At 41.6% G+C, this 17,433-nt stretch overlaps 2 protein-coding genes across 10 annotated transcripts in view; both read right to left on the minus strand.

Moving 5' to 3' along the window:
* Positions 1-6,249, minus strand: part of camk2d2 (calcium/calmodulin-dependent protein kinase (CaM kinase) II delta 2) — a 101,330-nt gene extending 95,081 nt beyond the window's left edge. For all 9 annotated transcript variants that reach the window (XM_054751569.2, XM_054751567.2, XM_054751564.2 and 6 more), the window contains exon 1: positions 5,977-6,249. In XM_054751569.2, the coding sequence (XP_054607544.1) occupies positions 5,977-6,038 (62 nt within the window). In that variant the 5' untranslated portion in view covers positions 6,039-6,249. The remainder of the gene's footprint in view (positions 1-5,976) is intronic.
* Positions 6,250-14,503: 8,254 nt separating this feature from the next.
* Positions 14,504-15,487, minus strand: LOC107382166 (alveolar macrophage chemotactic factor). The gene is made up of 4 exons (XM_015954170.3): positions 15,284-15,487; positions 15,067-15,199; positions 14,886-14,972; positions 14,504-14,779 (listed from the first exon to the last, which is right to left on the minus strand). Exons 1-4 carry the CDS (start codon positions 15,348-15,350, stop codon positions 14,728-14,730), a joined length of 339 nt encoding a protein of 112 aa, XP_015809656.3. The 5' UTR covers positions 15,351-15,487; the 3' UTR covers positions 14,504-14,727.
* Between the last annotated feature and the right edge of the window lie 1,946 nt (positions 15,488-17,433).

The following is a 17,433-nucleotide window of genomic DNA, read 5'->3' on the forward strand; positions in this document are numbered from 1 at the left end:
CCTACCTGCAGACAGAAACACTGCATTGCAAGCAGGGCAGCTAATCGTCATTAGAGGGCCAACAACCTTTGTTTGAAGTCAGATCCATAACTGCAGTGAGACCATGAAAAGCAGCTGTTTTACAAATCTATTCATCATCAAACACTCCCTGGAGGTCTTTTCTGACGTTTTCGTCTTCATCTGTACCAAGCAGCAAACTTGGCCGTCCAAAAGCCAAAAGAGAGCCAACCAGCAAGAGACAGAAATTGCAGTTCCGCCCTATTCTGCTAGAGGCTGAAAGGAGCAAGTTGACTCCTGTGTTAAAAATACCAACTTCAGAGCATAAATAAACATGTTTACAGACTGGTTCAAAAAATACGTTCTAGATTTAATACAGTAGATCTAGTTTCCAGTAATGGCAACTCTGAGGGAGTGAATTGTTGTAACTCTTCTATTTAGGAGTAATTTTATAAATAACTAGATGTGATTGACAAGTTGGATGAGCTATCAGAGCTACAGTTGTGGTCAGAAGTTTACATACACTTGTAAAAAATATAATATAATGGCTCTACTGAGTGTCCCGTTATTTCTAAAACTCAGATTTTTCTCTGATAGAGTGATTGGAACAGATACTTCTTTGTCACAAAAAACATTCATGAAGTTTGGTTCTTTAATGTCTTTATTATGGGTTAACAGAGAAAAGTGATCACATTTGCTGGGTCACAAATATACATACAGCAACATGATCTAGCAATTTTGGTGACTTAGAAACGTGTCAGTGAACTGAGCTTCATACCATGGCCTCTTAACTTCTTGTGAGTGATTATGAGTGACTATAGCGGGTGACTTCTCTTAGGCCAGGTAAATAGGGCTCATTGGATACAAACACCCACAAACGCTACAATGGGAAAGTCAAAGGAGCTCAGCATGGATCTGAAAAAGCGAATTATTGACTTGAACAAGTCAGGAAAGTCACTTGGGGCCATTTCAAAGCAGCTGCAGGTCCCAAGAGCAACAGTGCAAACAATTGTTTGTAAGTATAAGGTGCATGGTACTGTTTCATCACTGCCAAAATCAGGAAGAAAACGCAAGCTATCACCTGCTGCTGAGAGAAAATTGGTCAGGAGGGTAAAGAGTGAACCAAGAATCACCAAAAAGCAGATCTGCCAAGAATTAGAAGCTGCTGGAACACAGGTGTCATTGTCCACAGTCAAACGTGTTTTGCATCTCCAAGGACTGAGAGGCTGCCGTGCAAGAAGGAAGCCCTTGCTCCAAAAGCGGCACCTTAAGGCTCGACTGAAGTTTGCTGCTGATCACATGGACAAAGATAAGACCTTCTGGAGGAAAATTCTGTGGTCAGACGAAACGAAAATCGAGCTTTTTGGCCACAATGCCCAGCAATATGTTTGGAGGAGAAAAGGTGAGGCCTTTAACCCCAAGAACACCATGCCTACAGTCAAGCATGGTGGTGGGAATATTATGCTGTGGGGCTGTTTTGCTGCCAATGGAACTGGTGCTTTACAGAGAGTAAATGGGATAATGAAGAAGGAGGATTACCTTCACATTCTTCAACATAACCTAAAATTATCAGCACGAAGGTTGGGTCTTGGGCACAGTTGGGTGTTCCAACAGGACAATGACCCCAAACACACATCAAAAGTGGTAAAGGAATGGCTAAATCAGGCTAGAATGAGGGTTTTAGAATGGCCTTCCCAAAGTCCTAACTTAAACCCCATTGAAAACATGTGGACAGTGCTGAAGAAACAAGTTCATGTCAGAAAGCCATCAAATTTAACTGAACTTCACCAATTCTGTCAAGAGGAGTGGTCAAAGATTCAACCAGAAGCTTGCCAGAAGCTTGTGGATGGCTACCAAAAGCGCCTAATTGAAGTGAAAATGGCTAAGGGACGTGTAACCAAATATTAGCACTGCTGTATGTATATTTGTGACCCAGCAAATGTGATCACTTTTCCCATAATAAAGACATTAAAGAACCAAACTTCATGAATGTTTTTTGTGACAAAGAAGTATCTTTTCCAATCACTCTATCAGAGAAAAATCAGTTTTAGAAATAACGGGACACTCAGTAGAGCCATTATATTATATTTTTTACAAGTGTATGTAAACTTCTGACCACAACTGTAGTGCCAGTAAAAGAAAGAAAACGATATTTTATATAATTCCTCTCAAAACAAAAATCATGAAGCGCTTCACAAACAAAAAAACAATAAAGTATAAAAAGATTTCTAGAAATTATTACAATATGTTTAAAATGAAGAAAAACATATAAATTGTGATTAAATAAATGATAATGTAAGGAATGGAAGACAGAAAATGAACAGGAAAGAGGGAAATCAGTGGATCGTGGGGACAAGTGGAAAAAGTAGAAAGAGCAGAACAAGGAGAAGGTGATGAAGGTCACGCAAAAGCCAGCTTGAACAGGTGAGTTTTCAGCTGCTTTTTAAAGGAGACCACTGAGTCCACTGACTAGCTCCGGGGAAGACCTCAGTATCTGCCTCAAATTAATAGTGATCAGTCATTCCTCGAACTTGACCATTAGTTGCTTCCCCAGTGCGTTCATGTTTGGATGTTATTCGTGCAATTGTTGGACAAACGTGGCTAGCTGAGCGCTTAATGAAAAGTCACGTGATGATCACAACATCACGCAGGACTTGAGAGCTGGAACCGGGAAATGGCTCTATTGTTTGTACGTGATCAGACTTGCCGTCGCATTTTGTGAGACTCAAATTTATTACAAATGGTTAAGTACGCTATTTATTAGAATATTTTAAGATCAATAGTACTTTAAAGTTATCAAAAATGTGGTTGGGCTTGTGCCGTAAAGCCGTTCCGCGTTGTAATATCTGCTGTAATATACTCCACAGTGTTGTAAACAGCCGCAGCTATCTTAAGTGCTTCGGCGTGGCGCATCTGGGACGGGGCGCTTCCCGTGTGACCACTCTCACTAACTAAAATGGCTTCGATTTAAAATTATGGCGCAGCGCGGCGCGTCTGCCTCCGCTCTGCCCCAGGCTTGAGGATGGTTACACGGGGAGCAAAGCACCACTTCCCAGAAGCACAGCTAACCGGAAGCACCACACCGAGGCGCTAAAGATAAGCGCCAGTTCTATTTCATGTGCCACGGCTAAGGGGCTAGACCCGTGCTAAAACCTGTGCATGCGGATTCCGCGTGCATGGGTTTTGGCACGGGTCTACACTGTTAGCCTTTACCTATCCACTTTACGGTAATAAACTGGCAACACTGTTGCCAGCATGATACCGTGATGCATGGTTAACGGTAACTCACCACTTAGTGTTGATACCAGAATTATACCGTATATTTTATTGCTGTAAAAAACCCTCTGACTGCATGCCGGTGAGATACTGGCAACGCTGATGCCAGTATCTCACCGGCAACAGTGTTGCCAGTAAAATACCGTAATATATTTCACAAGAAAATTACATCAATAACGCAACATTATACCATGATTAATAAATATGTGTTGTGCTGTATGTTTATGGTATGTTACCGTAAGCTCATTTCAAGGTATGCTGCAATACCTTTTCCAGTGATTTACCGTAAACATGATCAATATTTTATGGAATATTTTACATTAAATTTCTTAAAATTAGAAAGTCATAAACTGGTATCATGTCAGTTTTTTGATAAAATTCTGTAAACATTTATCAGTTTAAATCGCCCACCAGGCAGATGTCAATTACTGTCATTTAGGCAGTAGGACTAATAGATTAGCTTAAATATGATTTTATCAATCTGAGATGATTTTTTTTTATTTACAATGTAGGCTTGGGTAAAGCATCCAATCTTTTTTATATTATAATAAAAAAAATTTAAACAGATTTTAGTGAGTGTTCACATACTGTATGCTTTTATAATAGCTCAATTAAAACATTTATTCTTGGAGCATTTTCTCTTTACTATGGGGCATAGTGTTATTTCATTGGTGATCTCACAAAGAATTGTTTTGGTAATGCACTCTGAATGAAGATTTGAGCAAGGTATTTTAAAATGTCCACTGAAAAACCACAGACAGAAAAATGTCAGAGGTATACCAAATTTTTATATTTGCTGTACTTTACCTGTTTCCTTTAAAACAGTGACATACCATGAAAAATATGTGATGTTGTTGAATTTACTCACCATTACATGCCAAATACAGTACTACACTGCTAAGATTTTAGCAGTATTTTACTGTTGATTTTACAGTAATATACTAGCAAATGCCAGCAAAGTCTAACAGTGTAGCCCCATACATGGCTGTTAACATTGTGGAGTACTTTACAACAGACATGTGGAACAGCTTTATGGCACAAGCCCAACCACAGTTTTGATAACTTTAAAGTGCTACTGATCTTAAAATATTCTTATAAATAGCATACTTAGCTTAGACATACAGCAAATCTGATCACGTAAAAACAAGAGTCATTTTCAGCTTCCTGTCAAGTCCCACGTGATGTTTTGACTATTGTGCGACTTTCCAAGAAACACTCAGCGGCAATAATTTTCAATGTCTGCAAAAGAAATGTTAAATTGAAGGTGTAAAAATGTGAAAAATTCCCATTTTAACACTTTGGGATTAATAAAATTCCATAATTATAATTATTTTAATAACTATGATTAGTGGAATATACTAAAATGAACAATGACATTTTGAAATTGTGCCTCTAAGTATTAATAAAGTAAACAAATCTGTATAATGTGCAGGAATATTTATATTGGCACACCATAAAAACACGTAACAATAAACATCAGTACCCTTTCCCTTATTACACTGACGAAGTGCAATCACCCAATCCATCAAGTGATGACAAACAGTGGATAACACTGGGAGACTGCAGACACATTTTTGGAGCTGCTACCCACACGGTTGGGTGAGTTGCTCATTTCACAAAAGCATAATCTTTACAGGTTGTAATTAGTGTCATTGTCATTCAGTTATAAACTGCAGCACCAGCTGGTTTTTTAAAAGGAGAACAAAGCAGTCAAAATCTGATTCACAAACTTATTTTGGCAGACAGAGCTGAATAAAAGCATTTCCTGATTTTAAAAAGCATCACGCATCAAATTCAGCTACATTTTAGGTTTATAATTTTCCAAAAATCAGAGGGATTAGCTTCATTGTGGAAGATGATGCTACGGTGCTGAATGGTTCATGTGCTAAAACAGGCCTTTTCTGCAGGTAGGCTATAAGAGTCCATCAGTCTAGACAAATTGGAGCTCATAATTTTATCTCTATTCATCGACTAGAGGACAGCTGCTGCAGACATCAGATGCTGCACGAGAAGAAAGCTGCAACACTGACTTTTAAAACCTTGTGTAAGTCGTGCATGCACGTGCACACGCATACATGTCTTGCTTGCTTGCTTGCTTTCCTCCTCACTGACGGGTAAGGTGAGGAATTCCCTGCCGGGTTCAGATAACTGACCGCAGCAGGTCGGCGCATGGCTGAGGAGCGTGTCAGCTCCACGGTGTGCTGTCGCATTACAGTGTGTGTATTTCTGTCATGAGGGAAGGGGGTGATGGAAGTGGGGAATAAAGGATTGGGTTACTAATACACACACACACACACACACACACACACACACACACACACACGCACACACACAACTATGCGCTCTACTGAGCTTTTTTTAGTGAAGGAGCTCCTCGCCCCGCTGTGGCATCGAAATGCAGCATCAGGATGAAGGTAAATGACGACATGCTCAATCTCTCCCCTCCTAAACGCAAAACGGAAGCTCTGGGTGAGGGATTAAAGCAACTGCTCGCTCAGGCCTGCAAAAAAAACAGTGCATTGAGATCCTGCATCATCCAGGCTGCTGGATGAGTTACCGGGAGCGCGCGCACGCACACACTCCAAAATAAAACCCACACAAACGCTCCAGCGTCGCAACTCACCTACCTTAAACCCAACAGCCTATTACATAGCTGCCATTTCACCGAGGCATGATGCTTGATGATTAAAAAGCAACACTTACTTCCCCAGCTCCTCGAACAGCTGATATTCGTCGGTAAAGCGCGTGCAGATCGTTAAGGCCATCCTGAAGCAGGTGCCACGGGGCGCACAGAGAGAGAGGAGCAGAGAGGCGCGGGTAAGGTGCACTCAAGCTAGATCACCTTCACTCAGACGTCAGTACTGCACAGTTTTGTCCAGAACCTGCAGCCCCAAATGGACGGTTTCATGCACAGCCAAAGCGCATCAGCAGGGTCTCCACTGGAACGATTTCTGCGGCAAAGAGACGTGTGTCAGCGTCAGCACGCGAGGTCAGCGCTTTTGGTTGCGGGTTCTTTCGTTTCTTTACATCCAGCGGCTCGTTGCGGTTAGTGGACGCAGCATCCTGTGTGCATTCCTGTCTCCAGAGCGTGTTCGTCCTGCACAAGTGTTGTCAACATGCACGCATCCGACGCCGCACTACACCGCACCTACCCCCAACTGTGCGCTGAGTCCCGCCTATTTCTTCCCTGCATCCTCTACCAGGCCAATAGCAATGAGTAGCCCAACTACAGTAAAATAATACCCACCCTGACCCAGAACCACAGGACCAAACACAACTGTGTTTGAAATGATGAAATACACGTATCCACAGGGATTAGCATCCACCATATCACTAATTTGAAATTATTATTTTTATTCAAAACAATGTTAATGATGCACATTTCAAATTAATTTTGTCATGGATTGTCTGGTGGCATGCGGACGTAATGTTGGGGGGGGGGGGGGGGGGAACAGCTCTAGGACCAAGCGGAAAACAACCGTTTGTGTTGAAGCCTGTTTCCCATTAGAACATACTGTAAAGATACCCCCCCCACACACACACACACACACTTTTAAACAGAAAATTACGTCCATGTCTGGTGGTCAATAAAACCTCTTGGAGCCACTTTAGTCCATGTGTTATTAGTCCAACTGATGGAGGAAAAATAAGATTTAGGTGACTTTGGACATGGTTGTTGGTGCCAGATCGTCCAGATGACAAATATACCCAGTGAACAGTTGGTTGTGTGGATGAAAACACCTTATTGAGGACGTCAGAGTAGAATGGGCAGACTACTTTTTATTACTGTATCACAAAAGTAGCTCACTAAAATTAAAGTGTGTGGAATCTTCAAACAAACAACATATTTGAACCTTCAAAATGAAACTAAAATTAAGAATTACAGTAAAGTTATTCATGTTAAGGTGGGAAAGTTATCATTTTATCATGGATTTTGAAAATTCGTGTAAAATGAAAACATGATTGCATCTGACTCTGAAACAAAGCTGAAGTCTTTCATCTTTAGTTTACGAGAACTTATCATTTTCTGATCAACAAGTTTTTTGTTGTCCCTTTTGGTCACATCTATTCATTTGAACGAATAAAACCATGAGTTAAATGAAAAATTTGTGAAACATTTATGTTTATTTATTTGGCAGACGCTTTTATCCAAAGCAACTTACAATTTATAACCTATAGGGCATGTTGTGATCTGTGGGGGAAACCAGAGTACCCGGAGGAAACCCACGCATGCATGGGGAGAACACTCCACGCAGAAAGTCTGCAGATGAGTTTCGAACCTGCAACCTTCGAGCTGCGAGGCAACAGTGCTAACCACTGCGCCACCATGTAGCCCATTTAAACCATTTAAATCATTTAAACCTGCTTTAATCTCTGGAAATATCCATCAAAATGTTCTTGAAAATGAATTCAATGGTGCCCAGTTGTTGAAGAATGTTGGTGGCTTTATAAATAACCATAAAAATCAGGTCTAAATTACATGACCCTGTGTCTAAGTCACTGAGTGACATTATATTAGACGCCATTTTTTCTTGTGAGCCCGTGAGGACAAAACACATTTACTGATTTGTGACAAATGGTTATGGATACTATAAGCACGACAGCATGACAGCTGACCAAAATGCTGAACAAAGATACAACAATGATAAATAAATAAATAACAGCATAAGAAATCAAACTGTGAGATACTATGAAAAAGCAGCATTCAAAAGCAAGATAATATATTATAGTAATATACAAAAATTAGGACAATGTTAGAATCACAAACCTAACTAAATTATAAACAACCAGTAATTTTTACACCAGAACATGGTTGTTATGCAGTGAATATAGAAGGAATGATTTCACTTGGAGAATCACAACAAAAATACTGCAATTGTAAAAGCAACTGTGTACAAAAAAAGGATGAAAAATAAAACTAAATAAGATGAGAAGTCCATGTTTTGCTATTTTTTACTGTGAGAAGCCATATGAGGCCAAATGAGGGACTGAGTTTCTTTGTTGGTCTGGAGAGCCCAAGATTCCCTCATGGTAGCTGGCAGAAGTACCCACGATGAAGGTAGTCTGGTCTTCTCTCCACAGACTGCTTCCTCAGCATGACTCTCAATCAATCAGAACAGGGTCTTGCTCCACGGTCTCACCAAATTCCTCCCACGCCCGGGATTTTGCCTCTGCGACCACCCGAGCCACATTCCACTTGGACTGCCGGTACCTATCAGCTGCCTGTGGAGTCCCACAGGCCAACAAGACCTGATAGGACTCTTTCTTCAGCTTGACAGCATCCCTAACCGCCGGCGTCCACCAACGAGTTCGGGGGATCACAGCAAACAATTTGATAACAAAAACAAACTAGACTAAACGTATGGTCATAGGATCTAGACACTTTTTAAAAACAAATTCACTCTTAAGCTTGACCTTATGCTATTGTTGAACAGGTTGATGAGTTTAAGTTATTGGGTGTTATTGTTGATAATAAACTATCGTGGGTGAATCAGATTAACTACCTGTTGAAAAAATGGGAGGAAGTACGGCTATTATCAGACATTGTAGGAAATTCCTTCCATTTCACTTAATTAAGAAACTAGTTCAGTCACTGGTGCTTTCACACTTAGATTATGCCTCTGTGGTTTGGTCCAACACCAATGAAAATTGTCTAGACAAGTTACAAATTGCACAAAACAAGGCAGCGCACATGGTATAGGGGAGTCCGTACAGAACCAGAGTAAATCTGTCACACATTAAGTTGTCCTGGCTAAAAGTAAGAGAGAGATTGGAGTTTGCATTAACAATGTTTATTAGAAATATCATTTAGATAAAAACTCCAAATGTAATTTATCCCACCTTGTCTTTTTTAGCGGATAAACATGATTATTCCACAAGACAAAGTATGCATGGACGATGTGTGTTACCTACGTGCAGAACAAATCGAATGCAGAAAACTGTGGTCTATCGTGCAATGGTGCAATGGAATGCACTACCAGGATTTCTGTTGAGGGACATTGATAAAAAATGTTTTCAGAAAAAACTCCAAATATGTTTATTTTCCCAAAGATAATGTCAAGCTAAACAACTTCTGAAGTGAGCTGAATTTTAAATTTTAAGACTGTATTTTGTTATGTTTGGGCTTTTGAGAATTGAATTGTGATTTTTCTACACTGCAATATTTGTGTGTGTGTGTGTGTGTGTGCGTGCGTGCGTGCGTGCGTGCGTGCGTGCGTGCGTGCGTGTGTGTGTGTGTGTGTGTGTGTGTGTGTGTGTGTGTGTGTGTGTGTGTGTGTGTGTGTGTGTGTGTGTGTGTATATGGTCATGTATGAATGTTGTGCACAATATGTGTGTATATATATAAAATGTAATGACTGTATGAGATGAGACCCCAGGAAGAATAGTGGCTGTATGTCAGCAGCTATTGGGGATCTTAATGAACAAGCAAACAAGCTACCACGACAGGCACCCAGTGTTAATTTCGACAGTAAATTTGAATTTTATTTTAGTCTTAGTCTTTTGGCTAAAAATTAATTTTAGTCTTAGTCCAATTTTAGTCATTAGATTTATTTTAGTTTTAGTCCCATTTTAGTCGACGAAAATAACAAGTAATTGTAGTCGATAAAAATAAGCAATTTTAGTCAACAAAATGCATATATTTTTTCAAATGAAGTAATTTCCTACTTTTGTATAGAGCACGGAAAAACTAGTGTAATTTAATACGCAGGGTCCAAACTCTTAACCACCACTGATCAGATATAGCACACACAGCTAAGAACATAGAATATTTGAATAAAAAAAAACACTTCACATGTTTAACACTTACGTGTTTAATAAAAAACAAAAAGCACACTGGAAATTACAAAGGTGCTCTTTTTAGCAATTGCACAACAAGAATTTACAAGAATAGCAAATTTAAACATGTTAACCCTGAGTCTGTAGATATTCACTTGTTACAACACAGGCTCAACCAAACAGTGTGAATATTTATTTGCTGCGATTCATTTTGAGAAAAGCACTTTGTGCTAGTGTGACCTTTGCTCGGTTGCGTTTCCCTCTAGTGAGGTCACCTGTGATACTGAACACTCTGTCTGCAACAGATTGAGAAGCTGGCATTGCCGATATATCTAATGCTAATGGTTTCAGGCTGGGATAAAATGTGTCACATTTTCCAAGCCATAACTCCATTTCCGTTTCACAAGTGATGGACTGTGAGAGCTCTTCCTTATACTGGCTCATCTGCTGTCTAACACTACACTTGGAAGACTTTGGTTTAGGCTTTGTTCCAAATTTGGAGAGAAACCTAAAGACTGGTTGTCTGGAGGAGGAGGAGGAGGAGGAGGAGGAGGAGGCAGATGATGAAGAGGAGGCGGCGGCGGGTTGTGCCGGTTCAGGTCCATTCAGTTCCTCCAGATCAGAGTGGTTCTCCTGTGTCTGAGAGCACCGAACAACATACCCTTCTGCCTGCTTGAGCAGCTCCTAAATGTTATCATCAGCCACATTGAGGAGGGTCTGACACACAGTAGGATTGAGAAAGCAAGCAGCTGCTTCAAGTGGGGAAAACTTGTCATCTGAGGGATCTTTAACACATGCAAAAGGCGCCCCGGGTTATAAAACGTACCGGTAAAACATCTGTGTGGGCTCGGGACTCGGATAATATCAATGCAAACCAGACATTGTGAAAATTATAAACAACCAACAGCATGCTTCACTTTACTGGTCTAGTCCTGGTTTAGAGCGCACGTGCAGCGAGCGGCTGCGACCCAAAAAGTACCAGAACCGCTCACGGCGCATGCGCAATCATGCATCAACACTGCTTGCCCGCTATTTCCCTAATAACACACGTTATAGTCATGAAAATACGGTACTTCCGAATTTTTATCCCAACATGACAGAGTTGATAGTTTTATTTGCCTGTATATTACTTTTCGGGTCGTCACGTGTACAACATTTAAGTGGATTTACCTCAGAGAAAATGGCGAAGTGGCCATTCTGTAGATGCCTCTTCAGATTCGTTGTGTTCTTTCCTCACAGTCCACACTCTCGGCATGTAGTTTTGGTAGCAATGTTATCATAAGAAAAATGACTCCACACATCTTCTCTTCTTTTTCGCCCAGCAGTTAACATTTTCCTCTACTCCTTCTTCTTATGCCGTCGATATATTCAGTGAGCTATGTTTAGCATACCACGCATACCTGCCCCTTTATGCTATTCGGGGTCTGTCTTCGCTCACGTCCCGCACGTTCACGGCACGCCACGCCCCTTGTCGTCTACTACGTTCGCGTCTCACAACAACACAATAGGCGCACCGCACCATAGAGAGCCATGTAGAAGAGCGTCATCGTGGATTTTTGTCTCGTCTTTCATTCATTGACTAAAAGTTTCAAGCAATTTAATTATCGTCTTCGTCTTTTTCCAAGCTTTTATTTTGAAATTTTGTTTCATTTTCGTGATGAAAAAAAGACGAAAATATTTTGTCAACAAAATTAACTGCCAACAACCCTGCGGCCACAGCTCTGAATTACTTGTCATTCCAGCAAAACCATCCATATGGCACAATATCTCAATCCAAAATGATCATCATCATCATCATCATCAACCTTTATTTATAAAGCACATTTAAACGGCGACAACGCCAACCAAAGTGCTGTACAAGACAATACGTCACCAAACTAGATACAGCAACATAAAATAGATAAAACAAATAAAAACTATAATAACAAAAAAACAGGAAAGCAGAAGGGTTAAACAGTCTTAGCCGGGAAGGCCAGGGAATAGAAATATGTCTTTAAACGTTCTTTAAAAGTGGGAAGGGAGGGGGCAAGTCGGACGGTCAGGGGGAGTTGGTTCCAAAGTTTAGGCGCACAAACTGAAAAAGCCCGTTCGCCACGGGCCATATATCGGGCAGGAGGGACAAGCAGAAGGTGCTGGTCAGAGGGCCTCAGGGTTCGCGCCGGGACATAGGGGCTTTAAAGATGTGCCAAATAAGAGGGCGCCATTTCATGAATATATTTGTAAACCAACAGGAGAATTTTGAACTTAATACGAAACCGAACTGGAAGCCAGTGTAAATTTGACAAAACAGGGGTGATATGCTGCCGTCGGTCTATGCCCGTAAGAAACCCATCGGCAGTATTCTGTACCAATTGGAGGCGTACCACTGAAGAGGAGGGAATACCATATAAAAGAGAGTTGGCATAGTCATTCCTCCAGGCCTCACGGAGAAGCTGGAAGGAAGCCGGAGATTTAACCTTTATCCACCGCCGCTCACATCTCCTACATTCCCATCTAGCAGTACGGGTATGAAGGTTGAGCCAAGGGTCAGAGCGACAGCGGGAACATCGGGATCTTAGAGGGGCAATCTGATCGAGCACGGAAGTGTTCTTCCATGACCGGTTAGACCGGATGTTAACAGCTGTGAATTTGGACAGTCTAGCCTTAAAAAATAGCCCCTCCCCCATACTTCAGCAGATGTCCTCCAACTGCAGCTGCACTAAGAAGAAGCTGCAGAAATGGAGCTTGCACATACTTTTCCTTGTTTTGTTACTGTTTGAAGAGCTGCAGCAGATGTACCGCCGGCGCCGGCATGTTTTGTATGTCAGGTTGAGATGCAATGATGCGCTGATATAGAGCTCCGGGAGTTGACGTCACTTCTCCCGGCATGCAACAGTTGAAATCGAAACGGCGCCATCTTGGCAGGCAGAAGCCGGCAGCTGGACTATTTGTTATTGTCAGAAAACGCAATCAGACAGGAAATATGGTAGATTCCTGTTGTGCCCCAGGATGCAGAACAGACACGGACGACATAAGGAATGAGCCATCTACAGGATTCCCCAAGATCCGGAGCGCCGCAAACGTTGGATCATTGTAATGAAACGCGCTAATGACCGGGCTGAAATGAAACTGTGGGATCCCGAGAGTAAAGGTTTTCACTTATGCAGCGACCGCTTCATATCAGGTACTTAAACCAACGTTTCCTCAACTGTGTATGGTATTTATTTTAAATGCTTTTATTACGATTCTTAGTGGGCTTCCTAAACTTATTTTGGTGTGTCTTTTTCGGTCTTATTACTCACAGCAACGAGTAAACGTCACGTAAAACGTTGCCTCGTGATTTCTGCGTGCTGCCGTTTACGTGTTTTATGATCACAGCAATTAACCGGCTAAGCTGTATTTAATTTTTAAGCAATGGTTGATCAATTGTCAGATCACACATAAAAAGCACTTTGGATTGCCATTATCTGTCTCACCGAGACAGATCTCAGACAGATCCTGAGACGCTCCTGCCTGACATATTTATTTTATTCACGGAAAACAATCAAACTAGTGATTTCTCTTGGCGTTCAGTTTATACATTCAAACAGCACAGCACTCTATTTAAACTACTTACGTGTAAATCTGTTATTTGTCCATCCATCCATTTTCATCCGCGTATCCGGAGTCGGGTCACGGGGGCAGTAGCGTTGAGAGGACCAGACTTCCCTCTACCCAGCCACCTGATGAGCCAGCTCCTCCGGGTAAATCCCAAGGGGTTCCCCGGCCAGGTCCGGTGTAGTCCGCTCCGACAGCTTCTGGCGTTTTTAAAAAGTATCCCAGGGGCACGGTAAGGGTCGGAGATGTTTAGTCTATTTAATTTCTGACTATATAAAACGATTTCTTCGGTTTTAAAGTGTGAAGTAAACTCCGACGAAGTAAAATCCAAGCTGATCCTGTTCATGTTCATGTTTACATCCGTGTTGGTTTAGCTTATTTTACCTGCCAATATGGCGTCTACTAACTGAGAGTCACGTGGGGTCCGGAGCTCTATAGTGATATTTGCCTTTTCTTAAGTGTAAAAGCTCTTACCAATTTCATGTCAACTTAAGCTAGCTTCATGACACGAGTAATTTGGGGTACTGACAAACATGAAAACGCTAATGTGTGATATCCTGCAGTGCATCTTGAGATTTATAGAGGTGAGAAGACGACACTGCACCTGTTCTTAAAATTACCTTAGGATTCCCCTGGAGGAGCTGGCCCAAGCGGATGGAGAGAGGGAAGTCTGGGCCTCCCTGCTTAGCTGCTACGCTCAACTCAACGACTCAACCCCGTACAAATGACCGAAAATGGATGCATGGAATATTTTGTTCAAGTTAAAAACTTTCATCCTTATAGGTTAATGTTGCACAAATCATCATTGTGTCATTTCATCAGAGCAAAAAGGCTTTTCACATAAAGAAGACAAATCAGAGCATTAAATTTTTTTTGTTTAAGGTCATTTATTATTAACAAACATTCAGATTTTATAAATACATATATAAATAAATAAACTTTAACAGTGCAATCGTATGAAAAGCAAATGCTTCATAAGTGTGATACAGAAGCGAAAGCAACAAAGGCATGTTTGATACAAACAATATGTAAGCATGTTCTGTCGTCGTTTTCAACAGTGAAACTTGGTGCTGTGACATCATCGCATTAAGCTTTAGTTCTCTAAACTTGTTCAGAAGGACTTGCATCTTTCACGTGTCTTTGTGTGGGTTTTCTGCAGAGAAAATAAACAGGATGGAAAGTTATTTTGTGCCTCCATATTTAGATTTAGTTACAGTATGTCTAAATTTAGCACCAGGTGTGTTTATGGTCAAACTTACTTAGGAATCATATTTTCAATCAGTTTCCTCACCCAGGGAGCCTCGGGGTTCAGGCAGACCTCTTTACCTGACTGTTTCAGCGTGGCACTGTATCATTAAAATGTAAGAGATGTATGTTATAATGATGCCATTGTGAATTATTATTAAAACATAAGACATTGCTGCTGCCAAAGTAACTTACATGATCTCTAGTCTCTCGCAGTGGGAGTTGGCAGAAATCAGCTCAAACTTCGCGATGCGGGGGCCGATGCGCCGGCTCTCCGTCTCAATGCAGCGGCAGTGCGGCTCCACTCCCAGACTCCTGACACTCCTTCCTGTTAGATTAAAGTTGCACATGGTCATAAAGTGCAGGTGGCACTCAGAAATATGATTACTGAATGTTAAAGAATGAGATTTACCTTCACTGAAGCCAAGAAAGGTCAAGACTACCATGATGGAGAAGGCAATAGCTGTGCTGCTCTTCATTTTGCTTTTTGTGGATTCTGATGAAAATGTTCTTCAGAGATGTCAGGTTTTTTATTCTGCTGGAGGCTTCTTTGTTTCAGATCCTCCTTTCCTTTTCAGCTGCTTTCTCTGTCTGCCGTTTGAATCCAGCACAGAAACGGCTCTGCATTTATATTTGCTCCTGAAAGTGAGTCATTTCCTTCTTTCGTGGAGGTTGTGCAATGTGGGAGTCTCTGCAGCCGAGTGGGAATTTACACACTCCGCCTGTTCCGTCTCCCAACCGCTTTACTGTTTGTGGCTTGTAAGGAGAGCAAGTGACACTCATCAAGAGCTGTCATGAGGAAAAACACAGAGCCTTATGCAATCAACTGAGTAATAAATGACAAATTCTTATACATTTGAAAGTGTGTTCCTGTGCCTAAACCAAACTGATTAGAGGCTCATCATCTGACAAGTATGTCACAGGAAACATGTCAAATAAGAATTTCCTGTGAATCATTCCAAGATTTTCTAAACCCTCTTCAGTGTTCGTGTGCATAAGCATATAAGGTATTTGAAATAATAATAATAACAATAATAATAATAACAAAAATAATAATTTTTTCACATAAGAATACCTTCAAAGATATGAATCTTGACCTTCCTAACTGGAGCCCGTTTGAGACAGAAAGTTGTACGGGTCAGGAGTCTGGTGCAACCTGAACAGGCTCAAACGCATCCAATAAGACGTCACAGTGACATCTTTCAGCACAACTTCTCTTCATTCACGTGTTCTGAGGTTCTTTGGGTTCACAACAAGTAAATGATCCATTGCTACTATCAGACATATTTCAGACCTAAAACTATGAAAACGACATTGAAAAAGTAAAAACATCCAAAATACCGTAAATCCTCTGATACAGGCCGGTATTCAATTAAAGGCCGGGTATCATATTTTGGCCGGTGTCGGAGTCGGCGGAGGTGAATAATGGCTGATTTTTTATTGTGGCCGGGTGGAATGTGGTAACAAGCAAGCACGGGGGGCGGTTGTGTCATCGTCTCACTTTTGATTTGCCAGTGATAGACCGCGAGGGTAACTTTAACCATGCGGAGACGAAGAGGAGGCAAAAATTTGATATCAAGTTCAAAGAGAACGTGCTGATTATGCTGCAGAACACTCTGGGGAGCAGTAGCAGGGGTTGTATGAACTAGTCGACTTCACTATAGCGACTTTTTATGCCTGTTGTCGACTAGTCGCTGTCACGTGATAATTACCGGCAAGATGCAGTCCTCGGAAAAGACAGCAGTCTGCTGTCAGCAGGTGACAAGCTCCTGCGCTCGGGGGGGGGGGGGGGGGGCAACGCGCTGTGCCAGAGCGTCGGTACTGACACGCGATCGTTCATGTCGGTTCATTTCCTTTGATGTTTTCTGTCTTTTATTTGCGCCTGATGCGTTTTGCTGTGGAGCGGGGCGCATCAACTTGTCATCCGGTGACGCACCGATCACTGATGCGGCCGCCAAGCACCGAGCACTCCGCTGTTTTTGCGGTCGGTAGATCTTTTAGAACTGCAGTTCAAAGGTAACTCATAAGGTGAATATATATGAACCCAGGTAGCAGTTTTTCTTTAGGATTGAGAGGAGATGCAGGAAGATAATAAACAGGCAGGACAGAAAAATAGTCAAATAAAAACAAGTTAGTTTTTGTACCTGGTGGTTGCAACAAACAGACACCATTGAAGGTAATCAGAAGTGAGGAACAGAAAATGAAATAATTATTTTAATGTTTAGAGCAGCAGGAACTCCGAGAGGCTGCAGGCGCAACAGTGAGTTTGCGGCCGCTGCGCTGGGGGAGGGGGGAGAGGGCTGAAGCAGAAACTACCGTTGTTAAAAGAAATGTGTTTAACTTTGAAAATTTGGGCGCAATTTTAATGGTCAAAAACTCCAGCGAACCATTAGTTCATTTTGCTCAAATAGAAATTGAGGCCTGCCTCTAATTCTGGTCCTCCTTCCAATAAAGGCCTGGAGCTTGATGAGCTTGAGTCAAATACAGGCCCGGGTCTGTATTACAGGATTTACGGTAGGTATTTTTTCTGTTTTACTCATTAACAGCTTCCTGAATTGCCTT

This window comes from Nothobranchius furzeri, chromosome 7 (genome assembly GCF_043380555.1).
Source record: "Nothobranchius furzeri strain GRZ-AD chromosome 7, NfurGRZ-RIMD1, whole genome shotgun sequence".
Classification (NCBI taxonomy): Eukaryota; Metazoa; Chordata; class Actinopteri; order Cyprinodontiformes; family Nothobranchiidae; genus Nothobranchius; species Nothobranchius furzeri.